Raw genomic sequence first — 15,945 nt, 5'->3', positions numbered from 1 at the left:
TTGCTAATAACAGCATTACACGTAGTAACAGGTTCGATTTCGGTAAGCGCGCAAGCTTTTGAGAGCGTGTTAAATGTACCGAAAAAAACTTTATCAATTGCTGATGTTCTCTATAAACGTATATTTTTGCATTTGCATAATAACTAAATGACACAACACCCTTTTACAAGTGTTATATGGTGTGAAAAAGTCCATAAAAATCATCCGGAATATCGCGTAAATCTATATGCAATCTATAGGCAAAGAAGCCATTTTGGTGTTAGCTTGTCTAGGTTTGCTACCCGCTGAGCCACGTGATTAAGTGGGCGGAGCGATTATCGTCCAGGCGTCATGTCAATTGGTGTTGTGTTTACAGAACCCTAAAGGAATGGTTATATTCAGACTCAATAGGGATTCGTTTTATACGTTCATTTTATATCATTGATCATAATAAATAAAATAAAGAGACATGCATTATAAAACATGTACGCTTATAACTTGTTGGTTAATTCATTGTGTGTGCATGGCTTATCAGCCATTCATTTAGCACTACAACTTGTGACGTCAAAATAACGGGCAAAGAAAGCATGTTTAGGAATATGATAAATAATAATATAAACATCTAAAAGTATGAACAAATACTTGTCAATTGAAATGTTTTACAGCATTCGACCTATTTTATGAGCTTCATGTGCCCGGTTATGCCATAAATATAACAAAAGCTGTCGGAGGACAGCGCACTTGACATTTCTTGTTCTTGTTGGAGATACTGTCATTTTTAATGGCAATTATTAAACCTTTAAAAACATGTATCATCAATGTATGACAAGTTTGTATAACTTATAGTCGTATTCTTTATATGTTATTTTAGAGTAGTGTTAATTGTGTTGTTTTGTAGCCTTTTCTTTCTGTTCCTTCGTGTAATCAACTTCCTGTTAGAAATGGTTTTCGGTTTGTCGAACGCTGTACAATGAGATTGCAAAATACGCCGATACCCATTTACATTTTAGCATGTTTCTAGAAAAGTCGTGCGTTTTCCATGTCATGATAATATAATTCTAAAGAAAACCGAAACTACAGCCGCACAACTGTGAAGCTTTTATAATAATATTGTCGATATCAAGTGTAAGTTTTCATTTGTGATCTAAATTTTAGACAAAAACAATTTTGATTCGGATAATATTTATTGGATTAGAAGTGAGTCGCGTAAACATTAAATCGTTTGACATTGTCAATATTTATTCTTCCTTTTCACACAATTTTTTTTTATAAACTTGTCTGAACATGGACAGGTGCTAATGGTCATTTTATTATTTTAATATTTTTGGAAGAAATGGTAAATATTTTATTGTCTAGTTTCAGTTAAAATAAAATCCAAAACACTGTAAAGTTTAGCATAAAACAACTATTGCTGCTTTGTTCTTTACTATTTATAAATGTTGCACATGCACATACAATGGGTAGTATTTTAAGAATTGTTTAACTTTTATATCATCAATAAAATGCTATTTCATTTTTTCAACTTGAAACAAAATTTATATTGTCTATGTTGATTCATTATTATACAGTCAAGTTACTATTGCCCGATCATTACCCATAGTGGATCACTTTCATGTTCAAGACTGCGTATCACGATAAATAGTTGACATTTTTAGATGATATTTTGCACACAGCATCTTCAAGGTCTGTTCTTTAAAACTTAATGATTGAGTCGTAATTGAGCTACTATTTGTAAAAAATTTCGGTATTTTGCTGACGTTTTTATGCGACTTTGTTGACTCGTTTCTAAATCTAGGTTGAACATTTTTCGCGGCCTCTTGCTATAACTCTGTTGGGAAGTAAGAAGTTTACTCATTATTTTAAAGGCCATTTAGTAGTCTTTCTGCCTGCAAATGTCCATTTAAGTTTTGATTCGTGTTTAAGATTTTCCAACACCTTGAATGAAATGAAGAATTAGGGCAATAATGGATAACAGCGCAGCGATTTTTTTTGTCCAATTTGGAAAAGTACCTGTACCGGTCCAATTGGGAAAAATTGAGTCGTGAAAACCTGAAAATTGGGAAAAATTGAAAGCCTCAAAATGGGAAATTGGTGTATTTGATTTTATGCTCCCAAATACTTAAAATTGATAAACAAGCTGTCAATATTATATTTACCTAGGTTCAAGCCATAGAGCTGCATAGGGAAACTAATTAAATGTTGCGTTTTAAAAAAAAAAAATTTTTTTTTTTTTTACCTTAAATTTGGAATTTTTTGGACAGCAATTGGGAATTTTGTAGTTTTTTTCGTATTTGGGAAAGTGCCGTTTATAAAGAAGGAAAAAATCGCTGAAGCATGATAATATACCTATTGATAATAAATTATATTAAAATATATGCAAATCTTGTTGATTCTTACAATAAATGATCTAAATGTTAATGTTTTATTTATGTTCCATGTTCAATATTGATGATTAGATATGATTCGAGGGCTTCCCCTGGCTCAAAAATTTCTGTAGCCAACATTTTTGCCAAATTGATTTTTTTGTAGCCAAACTTTAGAAACTGTAGCCAAAGTTTTAGCCAAGCATTTTGGACTGCTTGTTGCAAGTCTTATGGGAGTTATCTTTTACATTTTAATTTCAGTAAAACTGTAGCACCTAATCAAATTCCAACTCATTGAATATTTCCATCAAAATGGTCAAGGAAACCGCTTATTATGATGAGCTGGGAGTGAAGCCCAATTCGACTCCAGATGAGATCAAAAAGGCATACAGAAAATTGGCGCTGAAATACCATCCGGACAAAAACCCTGATGACCCCGAAAAGGTATTTTAAATTCTGAAATGTATCTGCAGTTAACCCATTTATGCCCAGTGGACTCTCCCATCCTTGTAAATTGGATCAATTTATTTCCAAAATTAGGGATGTCTAGTATATTTATTTCTATATTTAGAATATTACTTACTGAAATTCCTTGAAGCAAACAGCAGAGACCCAGATGAGACGCCGCATTATGCGGCGTCTCATCTGGGTCTACGCTGTTTGCAATGTCCTTTTTTCAGGACGCTAGGCATGAATGGGTTAAACTTTAGAAAACACTCATGTTTTCCTAGTTGCTCTGAAATTTTTCATTAACTAACTGTACTGGCACAACTGATTTTTAACTCCATTTTCCGATTGTTGGAGTTGAGTTCTTCTTGCACACTGTTGGTATGTTAATATTGGTAGTTTAATCTTAATACAGGTAACTCTATTTTCCCTCTTTTTTTACCCTGCTAAAGTTATGCCAGATAAGCCTGGCAATCAGCACAGGCTTATCTGGGATGACACTGTCAGTCTACAGGGCTTTTATTTCTTTTTTAGCAGGGGCCTCATATAGGTCCCTTCCTCCAAGAAAAAAGCCCCTTCTCCTTAGAGATTTTCTTTAAAATGATGCCATTTTCCCCAAATTTCAAGCTTTCTTCCCCTTTTTTGGTTTTGTCAATAATTTTTTCCCCAAAATAGACGGTCAGGCCCTTTCCCCAAATCAAGAAAAACAGCCCTGGCCTACACTGGATTTTCACAGTGAAGAGTCTTCCCTTAAATGAAAAGTACCATAACAAATGGAAATTGTCCTCCCTGATTAGGCTGTGTTAACTGCAAATTTTCCCAGAGCCACAATTATGTCTTGTTTATTCCACAGTTCAAGCACATCAGCCAGGCCTATGAGGTGTTGTCAGATCCCAAGAAGAGGGAGACATACGACCGCGGGGGAGAGGAGGCCATCAAAGGGGGTGGCTCTGGGAGCGGGGGATTCGACTTCCACTCTCCCATGGATATCTTCGACATGTTCTTTGGGGGTGGTGGTAGAAGACAGAGGTAATGTATAGGGTCTTGTAACTTTGTAAACTGCATATGACTGGAGAAAATAATCAGGGGTTAGGTGCCTTTAACTTTTCTCACCCATTTTATTATTTTGATATGTTCCAATATGGCAGTTCTAATTTTCAGGGTTTGTTCAATTTGTGTTAAGTTTCAATATTGGGTACATAAATAATAATCTACATAATACATAATATTTATAACTTGGAAATTTATTACTGGAAGTTGTGGGTAAACACTTAACAGGTTTTAGGGAGCGTCTTAATGCAGTGATTTTTTTACTTTAAGTTGAACCTTAAATTTTGCCCTTTCCAGCGCTCAAAAGGCTTATATTTTCCCTCATAAGAACCTGAAAATTCCTATGTCAATATAAGTTAAAAAGAAAACATACATAAACATACACAAACACCAAAAAACAACACATTGTTCAGTGTTAATTTTTCATGTGCGTTTTGCGTTATTTGCGCATTAAAATTACCAAAAGCGCATGAGACAAAAATATCTGCATCTAAAAAAGCGCATTGATTCTCAACAAAGACTAAATTGGAAAGATACTTGTCAATACTTAACAGGGCCCGAATTTTTCCGCATTTTATCGGAACGCAAAAGATGTTTTTTACTGTAACACCGGCTATATGTGTACTACGTCATACTACATCATTTGTATCTGCGTTTCATACTGGTTCTCTGCTTTGTGCATGAACTATAAGGTTGAATAAGAAGACGTCAAATCTTCCAAACGTTCGCATCCGCTTTCGCTTTCGGAACTGCCAAAAATTGCATCCAACCAAAAAAAAATTAAAACTCTGTCAAGATCAAGTAACTTTGAAGGCTGCATTTGGAATTGCAGAAAGTAATAAGCATGTAGCATCATCCAAGAGGGTCAGAAAGTACATCTACTATTTAGAACAAGTTTTTGCCTAAATAGCAAATAACTTGGTAGTTGGTTAAAATACGAAGTGAAGGTGACTTTATGTACTATGGGGTATGCACTGATGCTGGCATGAGACGCTGCCAAAATTAGAATTTTAAGCATACATTAAAACGGCATGCTGCTTTATCAGACCACGTTACTGCTATTCAAACACCCCAGCTTAAATCCAACTTTGTAGCATGCAAGGAAAAAACATCCTTGCTTTGAATAATTTGAAAACCAAAAAATCTCATTATTTTTGGAAAAAGCTCATTGTTTTAGCACATGTGCACTTTAAAAACTCATTAGTTAAAAATGAAAAAAAATATCACTGATTGTTCATAGACAAATAAACATTTCATTCAGCCTTACTCTAATTTTAAGTGCATGATTCGATAGGTTCTATATGAGCCGCGTTCTGAGAAAACTGGGCATAATGCTTGTGCTTGAAGTGTCGTCCCAGATAAGCCTATGCAGTCCGCACAGGCTTATCAGAGACGACACTTTCCGCTTTTATGACATTTTTCGTATAAATGAAGTCTCTTCTTAGCAAAAATCCCATTTAGAAGGAAAGTGTCGTCACTGATTAGCATGTGCCAATTGCACAGGCTAATCTGGGACGACACTTAACGCAAATGCATTATGCCCGGTTTTCTCAGAACACGACTCATATGTTTTCTCTTGTCCGTACAGGGGTCCAGAGAAGGGTAAGGATGTGGTCCATCCCCTAAAAGTGGCCCTAGAAGACCTGTACAATGGAGCCACCAGGAAACTGTCGTTGAAGAAAAAAGTTATTTGCGCCAAATGTGAAGGTTTGTATACTACATTACATTCATAGGATTTTAATGCACAAACTTGCAAAATAAAAGTGCAACATGAGGAAGAAATTGTGGCTTAAGTTACTATTGTTACTATCGTATCTTGAATTTGAGGTGTCTTATTATATTGATTCTCTTCGCATGTTGTTAATTGCCAAAATAAACGCCTTTGATTTTACAAAAGAGTATTTTCTACTCAGAATGACCTTGGACATTTATATGAGGAAAGGAAGTATAGATATTTATTTAAGGAGGTGTTAAAACTACTGAAACACGTATTACCTATGTCTGTAACTAGATCCAAACATTGGGACCAAACCATATCTGTTTGAAACTCAGCATGTGTGTATGTACAAAGGACTCAGTGGAATTTTGCATAAAACATGAACACTGCTTGACTGAAATACTGTTGAAACTGGCAAAAAAGAATCCAAAATCAAACAAACAAATCTTTCTTCAGGTCGTGGAGGCAAGGAAGGGGCTGTAGAGAAATGTCCAACATGTAAAGGTCAAGGTATACAGGTAAGCTTTGAGTTTATTAATGAGGTTGATGACGATTATGGTAGCAGTGTTCACAACTGACTCAGTGTTATTTTGTTAAATGTTATCCAAATTAGAACAAGTCCAAAAGCCCTTCACTGGGATATTTTGAATAATGCTTGCTTAGATCTCTGTTTCTTATAGCGGGGCTTATTACACTTTATTAGGCGTGCTTGACTGAACTGCTTTAATTTTAATGACTATCAGGGATTTTAATAGATTTTAAAAACCAGGAGTTAATGACCCCTGGACTGAAATTTTGAGGAGTCGAATTGAAAAATTCTGGGGTCAGTTTTGAAGCACGTTAATTGTGTTTTTGTCTGTATTATTCAATTTATTTAGATAAAAACATGCTCCAAGAGTTACACAATTAATATCTTAAAAAGTTAAACTGCTTTATTAAATAAAAATACCATGATACATAACACAACATAGATAATTTTAATGAATTGGTACACAAAGATAAGGTCAAAATATCAATAATTTGTTCGAACAATATCGACTTGAAGTTTTTCAAAAACAAAACATATTCATTTTACAACTTTTATTATTTCTATCACTATACTATGTTTATTTGTAAAAACAATAAATGCTCATAAAAATCTACTTCATCATAACACATTAAAGTTATTTAAGATATGTACCTGTAGCACCTTTTCATCACATATTTATCCTCGTTATATTATCATCATCCCTATGATAGCTTTTGTACAAAAACACAATTTAAATGCATGGACCATCTAGTATATCTATTACTGTTTATCCGAATACTATACATGTCCGAAATATATACACTTAAGAATGCCTTACTAGTAGTAGTTTAACTTTAATAATCCAAATTTTCCTTGTTGTTATCGGGTTTAACAAACCTTATCTAATGTTTGTTAAATCCAGTTAATGCTATCTCCATTATTGAATCACCATTACTTGTTATTTAAATCAACATTTTTTAATTGAACGCGGGTTTAATGTTAATTTACAATATGTCCGCCATTTACAATGTCAAAGGTCATGACGTAGCAATTTAATTCTACTCGGATAATTTATATCTAATCGAGGAAATGTGTTTTCTTAATGTTTATGTGTAGTATTATGACTTGTTAGTATAAAAAAATGAACTGTGATTCCAGTTTATATAAGATGGGTGTTACTCGTAAGTATCGGTGGATTAACAAACTGACAAAACTCGATGGACTTAATAGTGGATCTACGTAATTAATAGACCTTTGATCAATTTAGTTTTTCTTTAATTATTTTTGCCGACTTTCTTTGACCGTGCTCTCTGCAAAGTCTGAAAAAAAACCCTGCAATAATCGGATGGTCAATCGCACGTTATCGCTGCGCAAGCACTATTTAGATGGTGACATGTATTTGAAGAGATAAGATAAACAAAGCCCGGGGTATTCCCTGGATTATAGATAGAGTTTCAAATACTGAAACATTAATTTTGATTAGGAGCACAGCGGGATTTATTACCATGGAACTCGAGATGTTAACTGACTGATGCATGGGTCAAATTTTCGATGCGTCAAAATGACGCACAGCAGAAAAAAGGGTTGCGTCAAAAACAAGTCATTTTTAATTAACTCGCGTCAAAACGCAGGATTCTGCGTCTTTTGAAATCCCTGACTATTTTTTATAATTGGTATTGTACATCTGTCTTTCACAAAACAATTTTATACTAAAAAATGAGTTCATATAAGTTGTGCAACCTGGCTTACGAATTTGCTATCTTTGTTGCTGTCATAGACAATTTTGTTTGTAAGTTGAATCCCAGTCTTGCAACATTACTTCTATGTGGATTTGTCATGGAATTATACAGATATTTTCCCCAACCACCGAATTTTCTAGAGAAGTTGTCTGTTTTTAACATATTCAAAATATTAACTGAGCATGGGTTTACAGTGTACACTAGCTTATTTACTCCTAAATTTCAAACAAACAAACTAATGTAGGGTTTGGTGGAAAATAGCTGCTTTGACAACTGAGCATGCAAACATTGCTACAAGGTAGGTAAGCCTTGTTACGAAGGGTTGTCTATCCTGGTTAGTCTTGTACAATTCCTTGTATGCATAGTATTTTTGCTGCAAAGTTGGGTTCCAACAGAAACATTTGACGGTGAGTAGTTTAAGACAAAGGTAAAGAATCACGTTTACATTGCTGCATTGTTAAGTCAGGGTTTCAAAAAGAAGGCAAAATCGAACAAGATGGGGCCCACTTAGGGTATACAGTTTCATGCATCACTGAGAAATTAAAAAAAAGGATGCTAATTCCTGCCATCAAAGGGTTTTTAAGACTGCTCTAGGCACTCTATTCAGTCAATCCATGCATTGTTTGATATGAATCATACAGGTCAGTTTAACAATGTCGCATTTGTTGACTTTTATTTGAATGTATCATCATTTTTTGACCTCTAAACAATGGGCATAAAGTGCAAAAGCTGTCAATAAAATGATCTGACTGAATCTTAAATTTTAATTTGCCAAACTTTTGGATTGTTAAACTTTCATCACAAAATAAATGGTAACACTCTTCCTTTAAGGCTTTCCTATTTTTCTAACAGGTGCACCTTCGACAGCTGGGTCCAGGGATGGTTCAACAGCTTCAGACCATGTGCTCTGAATGCCACGGGAAGGGGGAGAGAATTAATCCAAAGTTACGCTGTAAAACTTGCATGGGCAAGAAAACAGTCGAGGATCACAAAATTCTTGAGGTCCATGTTGATAAAGGTATCCTGTTTTGCATGTAGCCCATTGAATGAGAATAATAATACCTGAGGTTAGGAAATGTGGTCCAGACGTTTCAATGAGAACTGCATGGTTAGGTCATTTCCTTGCTGTTTTAATTAAAGTAACTCTTTTTGCTTGCATCTAAAATTCCCCTCACACTTTAAGATATGATTGTCCTCCTTTGAAAATTGAAGAATTGCCTGCATGGTCATGATAAAAGATTTTGTTTAATTTAAGAAAATTGTAATGCTTTGTGAGTATCTAGTTTCTCATTTTCTAAAAACTTTCTGCAATTTTTTTTTAAAGAAACACCCAATTGAGCACCTTTGTACAGTTTTCCCCCCTTTAACCAAAAGAAGCTGAACTTTTTTTTTTTATGTCCCCCACCACTATAGTGGGGGGCATATTGTTTTGCCCTGTCTGTTGGTTGGTTGGTTGGTTGGTTGGTTTGTTTGTTTGCTCCAACTATAACATTTTGCCGTAATTTGCAATATTGAAGATAGAAACTTCATATTTGGCATGCATGTGTATCTCATGGAGCTGCACATTTTGAGTGGTGAAAGGTCAAGGTCATCCTTCAAGGTCAAAGGTCAATTATAAAGCTTCAAAGCGGCGCAGAAGGGGACATAGTGTTTCTGACAAACACATATCTTGTTTTAAAGGGGTGCTGTATTGGAAAAAGAAGTAGAAGAGCAGTTGTTTGAGAAATTTTATTTGTGTTGTTTATGTATGTGTGACGCTTAAAAACCATTTCTGTCTAAGAAATCCTTAATAAATACTAAACAAAGCGCACACAATTTTTAAATGCTTTCTCTATACATAATCAAATTAGCTAATCGCTACTCATAAACCAATTTTGTTAAGGAAAACATTTTTTTTTGCTTCAAATTTTGCTCATAAACACTTGTGAAATAGCACATGTGAAACGATATTTTTCAAATTGAATGAAATTTTGGCTTGTGAAAATTTGACCCAGGTGAGGCCATTAATGTTTACAGGTATCTCAATCCATTTTCCGCAGGTATGAAGGACGGTGAGAGTATCCGGTTCGCAGGTGAAGGGGACCAGGAGCCAGGCCTGGAGCCAGGTGACATAGTCATAGTCCTGGATGAGAAGGAGCATGCCGTGTTCAGGCGGCGGGAGACGGACCTCATCATGGACATGGATCTGCAGCTAGTGGAGGCGCTGTGTGGCTTTCAGAAGACCATTGAGACCCTGGATGGGCGTACCCTGGTGATCACTAACCTGCCAGGTATGTGTGTGGTTGAGATGAGTCTCCAATAAGTGTTTACTTGGGTATGGTTTGTATAAATGAATCCCCATGGTATAAATTTTATCATCCCAGCAATATTGATGGTTGATACCTCATCCCAGCAATATTGATGGTTGATAACTATATAATTCTGTAGTAAGTGTGGCCTTGTATCCCATACAAGGTGTGTTAAGTAGAAATAAAGTAGGATGGTGGTCTAGTGGTAGGATGATGGTCTAGGAATCTGAAGGTCCTTGGTTCGAATCCTGCTTAGACCATTGAATTTCCTGAGCAAAAATTTAATCTAATGCTTGCTCCTCTCCTGTTCACGCCAACTTGTATCCCAATAATCAGGGGGAGGGGGGGTAAATATGAAGGTCAATAGAAGATGAGTTGAGTGTCATAATCAGACTTGCTGTTGGTGTCATTTACTTCTCTTGATTTAAGCATATGCATGGTACAGGACTTTTTCCTTGTTTGCCTTAGAAAAAAAGTTCAATGGCATTTTTTTTCCCCATTTAATATGATATTACCCAAGGATTCCATTCTCCAGCAAAGAAGTTAGTACTCTTAAGTGGCATCAAATGAGGATAATAATAATGTCTAAAATCTAAAAACATTAACCATTATTAGAAAGGTATTTTATACAACAAAAAGTGCCAAATTTTTATTGAAAAAAACCATGATGTTTAGTGCCCAATGGTCTGTTTCAGGGGAGGAAATAAATAATGATGCCATTTAGTGCATAATGGTCTGTTACAGGGAAGGTAATAAAGAATGACGAAATTAAGTGCATAATGGTCTGTTTTAGGGGAGGTAATAATAAATTAATTTATAAAGTGCATAATGGTCTGTTTCAGGGGAGGTAATTAAAGATGATGACATTAATAGCATAATTGCCTGTTATAGGGGAGGTAATAAAGAATAATGACATTAAGTGCATAGTGGTCTGTTTCAGGGGAGGTTATAAAGAATGATGACATAAAGTGCATCATGGGGGAAGGCATGCCAATCTATAGGGACCCATTCACGAAAGGCCGTCTAATCATTCGCTTCAAAGTAGTGTTCCCAAAACCTGGCGACATTGCACCGACAAAAATAGCTGAACTGGAAAAATGTTTACCACCACGTGAGGAAGTTATAATACCTGACGGGGCTGAAGAGCACTCGCTGACAGACTATGATCCAGAGTACGAGAGACGTAGACAGCGAGCCGGGGAGGCATATCGTGAGGATGATGAAGAGGGGCATGGCGGAGGGCAAAGGGTGCAGTGTGCATCGCATTAATGATGATCTACTGTGTAGACTGTTTTTATGTTTTTTCAGGCATGTTTATCTGTTGTGAAAGACGTCCTTATTAAAATCCAGAAATAGACATTTTAACTTAAATGATGAAGATTTGTTTCTTAATCAATAAACATATATTTGTTACTAAACCAATGAACGGTATGCTTAATAGAAATAAAATCTAATATATGAATGGTTTTGAAAAGGGTTTATTTTTTTGTGTGGACATCAACAAAGTATGTATAAAGAAATGAATGCTAGAGTTCTATTAAGGCCCAAGAAATGCCAAAAAAGCTCATACTCATACAGTAAATTTTTACTAAACCCTGTAGCATTTACTCGGATATGTCATCCAGAATAGAAACCTGCAAAGCATGCTGCATAAGGTTTTTAGTAGTGGTCTTTATATGGTATGTTTGCCTGTGGTGGTAATTACAACATTTTTAAAACCTTTTAAAGCCCCAGTCCTCATACACTTAAGAAAGGAAAACACTTTACAGAAACTGATTTGGATGAACATCTCACCAACTAAAAATAAAAAACGCATTGCAATCGTGCCAATAATAATTTGGTGAGTTATAGATGCACAGTTACTTAACTTGCAAGCGCGTGTCATCGCCTTTGGAGTATACAATGTTAAAAAAAAATATTTTATAAGCACCAAGCATTTTCTAATTAACATATTTAAATTTATGTTTTCTTAAACAAAAATGACTTTAATATGGGATGCATGTAATTATTTTCAATTGACAAGGGTGTTAATTTTAATAGAACTGTATATATGTATATTTGTGTTTATACGTTTGTTGGCTTACTGGTTAAATGGAACAATGTTTCTGTGAATTGAAGACTCTTTGAATAGAAGAAAATGAACGTTAATATTTTTTATCTGAACTTATTTAGTACGTATGTCTGGAGTGAAATGTATATTAATATGTTATACCGGTATGATAAATGATCAAAGTACTTGCACTTGCATAAATTTTAACACTGAAATAAACATTTGTTTAATCAATTTTCTAATCAGATCAAGTTTTATGAGATTCCCATTGTTGGTTTCAATCTTTAACATTTATTGTTAAAATAGGTGACCTTCTTAAGTTATATAACCATCACCCACATTTCTTTGTTTAAAAAGATAATAAATTGAACTTTAGGAGTTTTCGTAACACACAACATTTTACGTACTTCATTTGCCGATTTGAGGTCTTGAGTTTGGTAATACATTAGAGCTGAACCCATATTCACCAAACAATTCTTAAGACTTAAGTGTAAAAGTAAAGGATATTCATAAAATCGGAATAATCAAGAATTGCTATAATTTTCAGCCAAACTTGGCATTGACTTCCTCTATCTACATGATTCAGGGGTTGAACATTCTTTAAAGGACATTTTCACTAGTGGTAACCTGTATATAATCAAATGCTTGACGTATTTTTCTTGGTTCTAAGTCTATTCTTTATTTTTAAGTCTAAGAATGTGTGGGTGAATACAATCTCTGCACTTCCTTCCCAACCTTCCTTAAACAAGTCTGCAACTTTAAAAAATGAGGTGTAGAAAAATAAAATGTGTTCACTTCTGTTTGTAGTTTCTCAGCTGTAAAAAGAGAATGGTCAAAACACGATTTTGTAAATTGTTTGCTTCAAATTTTGTGAAGCGTAACCTGCATGGCCTTTTGTTGAAGTGAAATATAAGACATACAATCATAAATTTAATTTACATATGTTACCAATGGTCTGTATGAGGTAATATTTTATTTTTACCCAGTTTGACAAATATTAGTTGGGGCATGTTTGTCTGATAAGAACAATTATAAACACTTTTCAGCTAAATTTAAAGGTAAACTTCAATTTGTCACCTATTGGCATTTATTGTTTGTATGTTTATGTGTTAAAATTTCCTTGTTTGTTTTTTTGGACAATTTTGCTTTGTTTTAATTCAAAACTTATGTTGTTTTTTTATGCCCCCCTTCGAAAAAGAGGGGGTATATTGCTTTGCTCATGTCGGTCGGTCTGTCGGTATGTCGGTCTGTCGGTCCGTCCACCAGGTGGTTGTCAGACGATAACTCAAGAACGCTTGGGCCTAGGATCATGAAACTTCATAGGTACATTGATCATGACTTGCAGATGACCCCTATTGATTTTGAGGTCACTAGGTCAAAGGTCAAGGTCACAGTGACCCGAAATAGAAAAATGGTTTTTGAATGATAACTCAAGAACGCATACGCCTAGGATCATGAAACTTCATGGGTAGATTGATCATGACTCGCAGATGACCCCTATTGATTTTCAGGTCACTAGGTCAAAGGTCAAGGTCACGGTGACCCGAAATAGTAAAATGGTTTCCGGATGATAACTCAAGAATGCATACGCCTAGGATCATGAAACTTCATGGGTAGATTGATAATGACTCGCAGATGACCCCTATTGATTTTGAGGTCACTAGGTCAAAGGTCAAGGTCACGGTGACCCAAAATAGTAAAATGGTTTTTGGATGATAACTCAAGAACGCATATGCCTAGGATCATGAAACTTCACAGGTAGATTGATCATGACTCGCAGATGACCCCTATTGATTTTGAGGTCACAAGGTCAAAGGTCAAGGTCACGGTGACCCGAAATAGTAACATGATTTTCGGATGATAACTCAAGAACGCTTTTGCCTAGGATCATGACACTTCATAGGTACATTGATCGTGACTCACAGATGACCCCTATTGATTTTCAGGTCACTAGGTCAAAGGTCAAGGTCACAGTGACAAAAAACGTATTCACACAATGGCTGCCACTACAACGGACAGCCCATATGGGGGGCATGCATGTTTTACAAACAGCCCTTGTTTAATTAAGTTTTTGTGGGCAATTTTGATGTTTTACATAAGCATTTTAAACACTTCATCGCACTTTTCTCTGTAACTGATGGATAAATACATTGCTTTAATAAATGTGTCTGATATTGTTTGCTGTATGTTTTGGTTTCTTTTTGTCCCCTACCGGTGAAACCGAAGGGAATTATGGTTTGCGCTCTGTGTGTCAGTCAGTCAGTCAATCAGTCAGTCGGTCTGTCCGTCACACTTTTCTGAATCCTGCGATAACTTTAAAAGTTCTTCATTTTTTTTCATGAAACTTGAAACATGGATAGATGGCAATATGGAGATTATGCATGTCATTTCATTTTGTTCCTACGTCAAGAATTCTAGTTGCTATGGTAACAAATAAAAAAAAATCTGTCAATGGTGGATTTTCACCGGTAGGGGACCATATTGCTTGGCAATCTCTGCATATTGTTATTTTTGTTATTAACAGATATTTCAGGGTAAAGCAAAATTGGGATAAACTGTATAAGACTCGTTAACAAAAACTACTTCTACAAGTCAATGTAGTTTTGATTTAAGGAATAATGCGTTGACAACTTTTTTATCAGTCATCAAGCAATGGCTTCTGTGCTGATGGAATGATTCCAAGCTCTCGTGGTTTGAACATCAGGATATATAAAAAGATGTATTTTAACCTATTAAATCTAAACATTTATGCAAAACATGATATAAAACAAAAAATTTCCACTGAGTTAATGTAACTATTGTAAATAGGCTTATGGTAAGAAATTGCATTTATCTATAAAAAGTTATAATTTTATGTTAGAATATTTTTAAACGTTCATTGATGTATTCACAATGTTTTATATATTCCCGTTACAAGATAACAAAATATCTTCAAACAGAATTTATTGTTCAATTATGAACAGCTACATATGTTTACTCTTCATCCATATTTTGGCGTATGAGATAAATCCAGGAGGATTTTATCATATGAAAAATCTTAATCTATTGAGACATCAGATTGTTGAGGATTTTGCAAAGACACTTTACAATATACAAATGTAAATGAATTGTAGGCGAATTATTTTGGGCTAAAGATATCCATTTGACAAACAGTAATACCACTGTTCTAGGTCAACAAAAAATAAGTAAGTTTCCATTTGTTTTAACAAACCCTTTTGGAGCAAACTTTAGGGCTATTTTCCAAGAGAAAATAGTACTGGACTCACTTCTTTTAGTTGCTTTCTAAATGTGTACTTTTTATTCCCCGCCATAGCCCATAGGCAGAGTGATATTGTTTTGGCGTTCTTCCGTCCGTCCATCCGTCCGTCCGGTACTTTTGTGTCCGGAGCCATATCTTGGAAGTGTTTGGGTGATTTCCTTGAAACTTGGTATGTGTATATATATAGATAAGAGGATGATGCACGCCAAATGGCATTGTACACCATCGGATAATAACGGAGTTATGGCCTTGTGTATCTTAAAAAATGCTTTTTTGTGTGTCCGGAGCCATATCTTGTAAGTGCTTTGACGGATTTCTTTGAAACTTGGTACGAGTATATATATGGATGAGAGGATGCTAAACCCTTAACATTGGCTCTAAAATCAAAGTGCTTCCACCTATTACTTGGAAACTTCATATGTAGATGCACCTTGATGAGTTCTACACTGTGACCTCTAAAAAAATACATTCTGACAAGCTTTCATTTATTAGCTCTGCGTTTTTGGAGAAAACCCTGAGGTTTTGTCATAGTCAGCTCGTCGGGT

At 35.1% G+C, this 15,945-nt stretch overlaps 1 protein-coding gene across 3 annotated transcripts; it reads left to right on the top strand.

The window, feature by feature from the left end:
• The first annotated feature begins 913 nt into the window (after positions 1–913).
• On the top strand, positions 914–14,320 carry LOC127867272 (dnaJ homolog subfamily A member 1-like). Of its 3 annotated transcripts, none has more exons than XR_008043414.1 (9): positions 914–1,104; positions 2,604–2,786; positions 3,643–3,818; positions 5,428–5,546; positions 6,013–6,074; positions 8,656–8,821; positions 9,843–10,073; positions 11,032–13,673; positions 13,964–14,320. XR_008043414.1 is itself a non-coding variant. In XM_052408326.1 (8 exons), the coding sequence occupies exons 2-8, from the start codon at positions 2,655–2,657 to the stop codon at positions 11,358–11,360; spliced, it is 1,215 nt and encodes a 404-aa protein (XP_052264286.1). In that variant the 5' UTR covers positions 914–1,104; positions 2,604–2,654; the 3' UTR covers positions 11,361–14,320. The 3 variants fall into 3 exon arrangements, 1 of the variants encoding a protein (XP_052264286.1); XR_008043413.1 differs by having other exon boundaries at positions 13,819–14,320; XM_052408326.1 differs by having other exon boundaries at positions 11,032–14,320.
• Positions 14,321–15,945: the final 1,625 nt, after the last annotated feature.

The sequence above is a fragment of the Dreissena polymorpha genome, chromosome 2 (genome assembly GCF_020536995.1).
Source record: "Dreissena polymorpha isolate Duluth1 chromosome 2, UMN_Dpol_1.0, whole genome shotgun sequence".
NCBI lineage: Eukaryota > Metazoa > Mollusca > Bivalvia > Myida > Dreissenidae > Dreissena > Dreissena polymorpha.
The sequence above is the reverse complement of the archived record's forward strand: the minus strand, read 5'-3'. Positions and strand labels throughout refer to the sequence as shown.

Bases quoted from the DNA above. Each gene is read 5' to 3' on its own strand.
- LOC127867272 (XM_052408326.1), top strand. From the start codon at position 2,655: ATGGTCAAGGAAACCGCTTATTATGATGAGCTGGGAGTGAAGCCCAAT. The intron at 5,547-6,012 runs GTTTGTATACTA...ATCTTTCTTCAG, and splicing joins TATTTGCGCCAAATGTGAAG to GTCGTGGAGGCAAGGAAGGG. The intron at 8,822-9,842 runs GTATCCTGTTTT...CATTTTCCGCAG, and splicing joins TGAGGTCCATGTTGATAAAG to GTATGAAGGACGGTGAGAGT.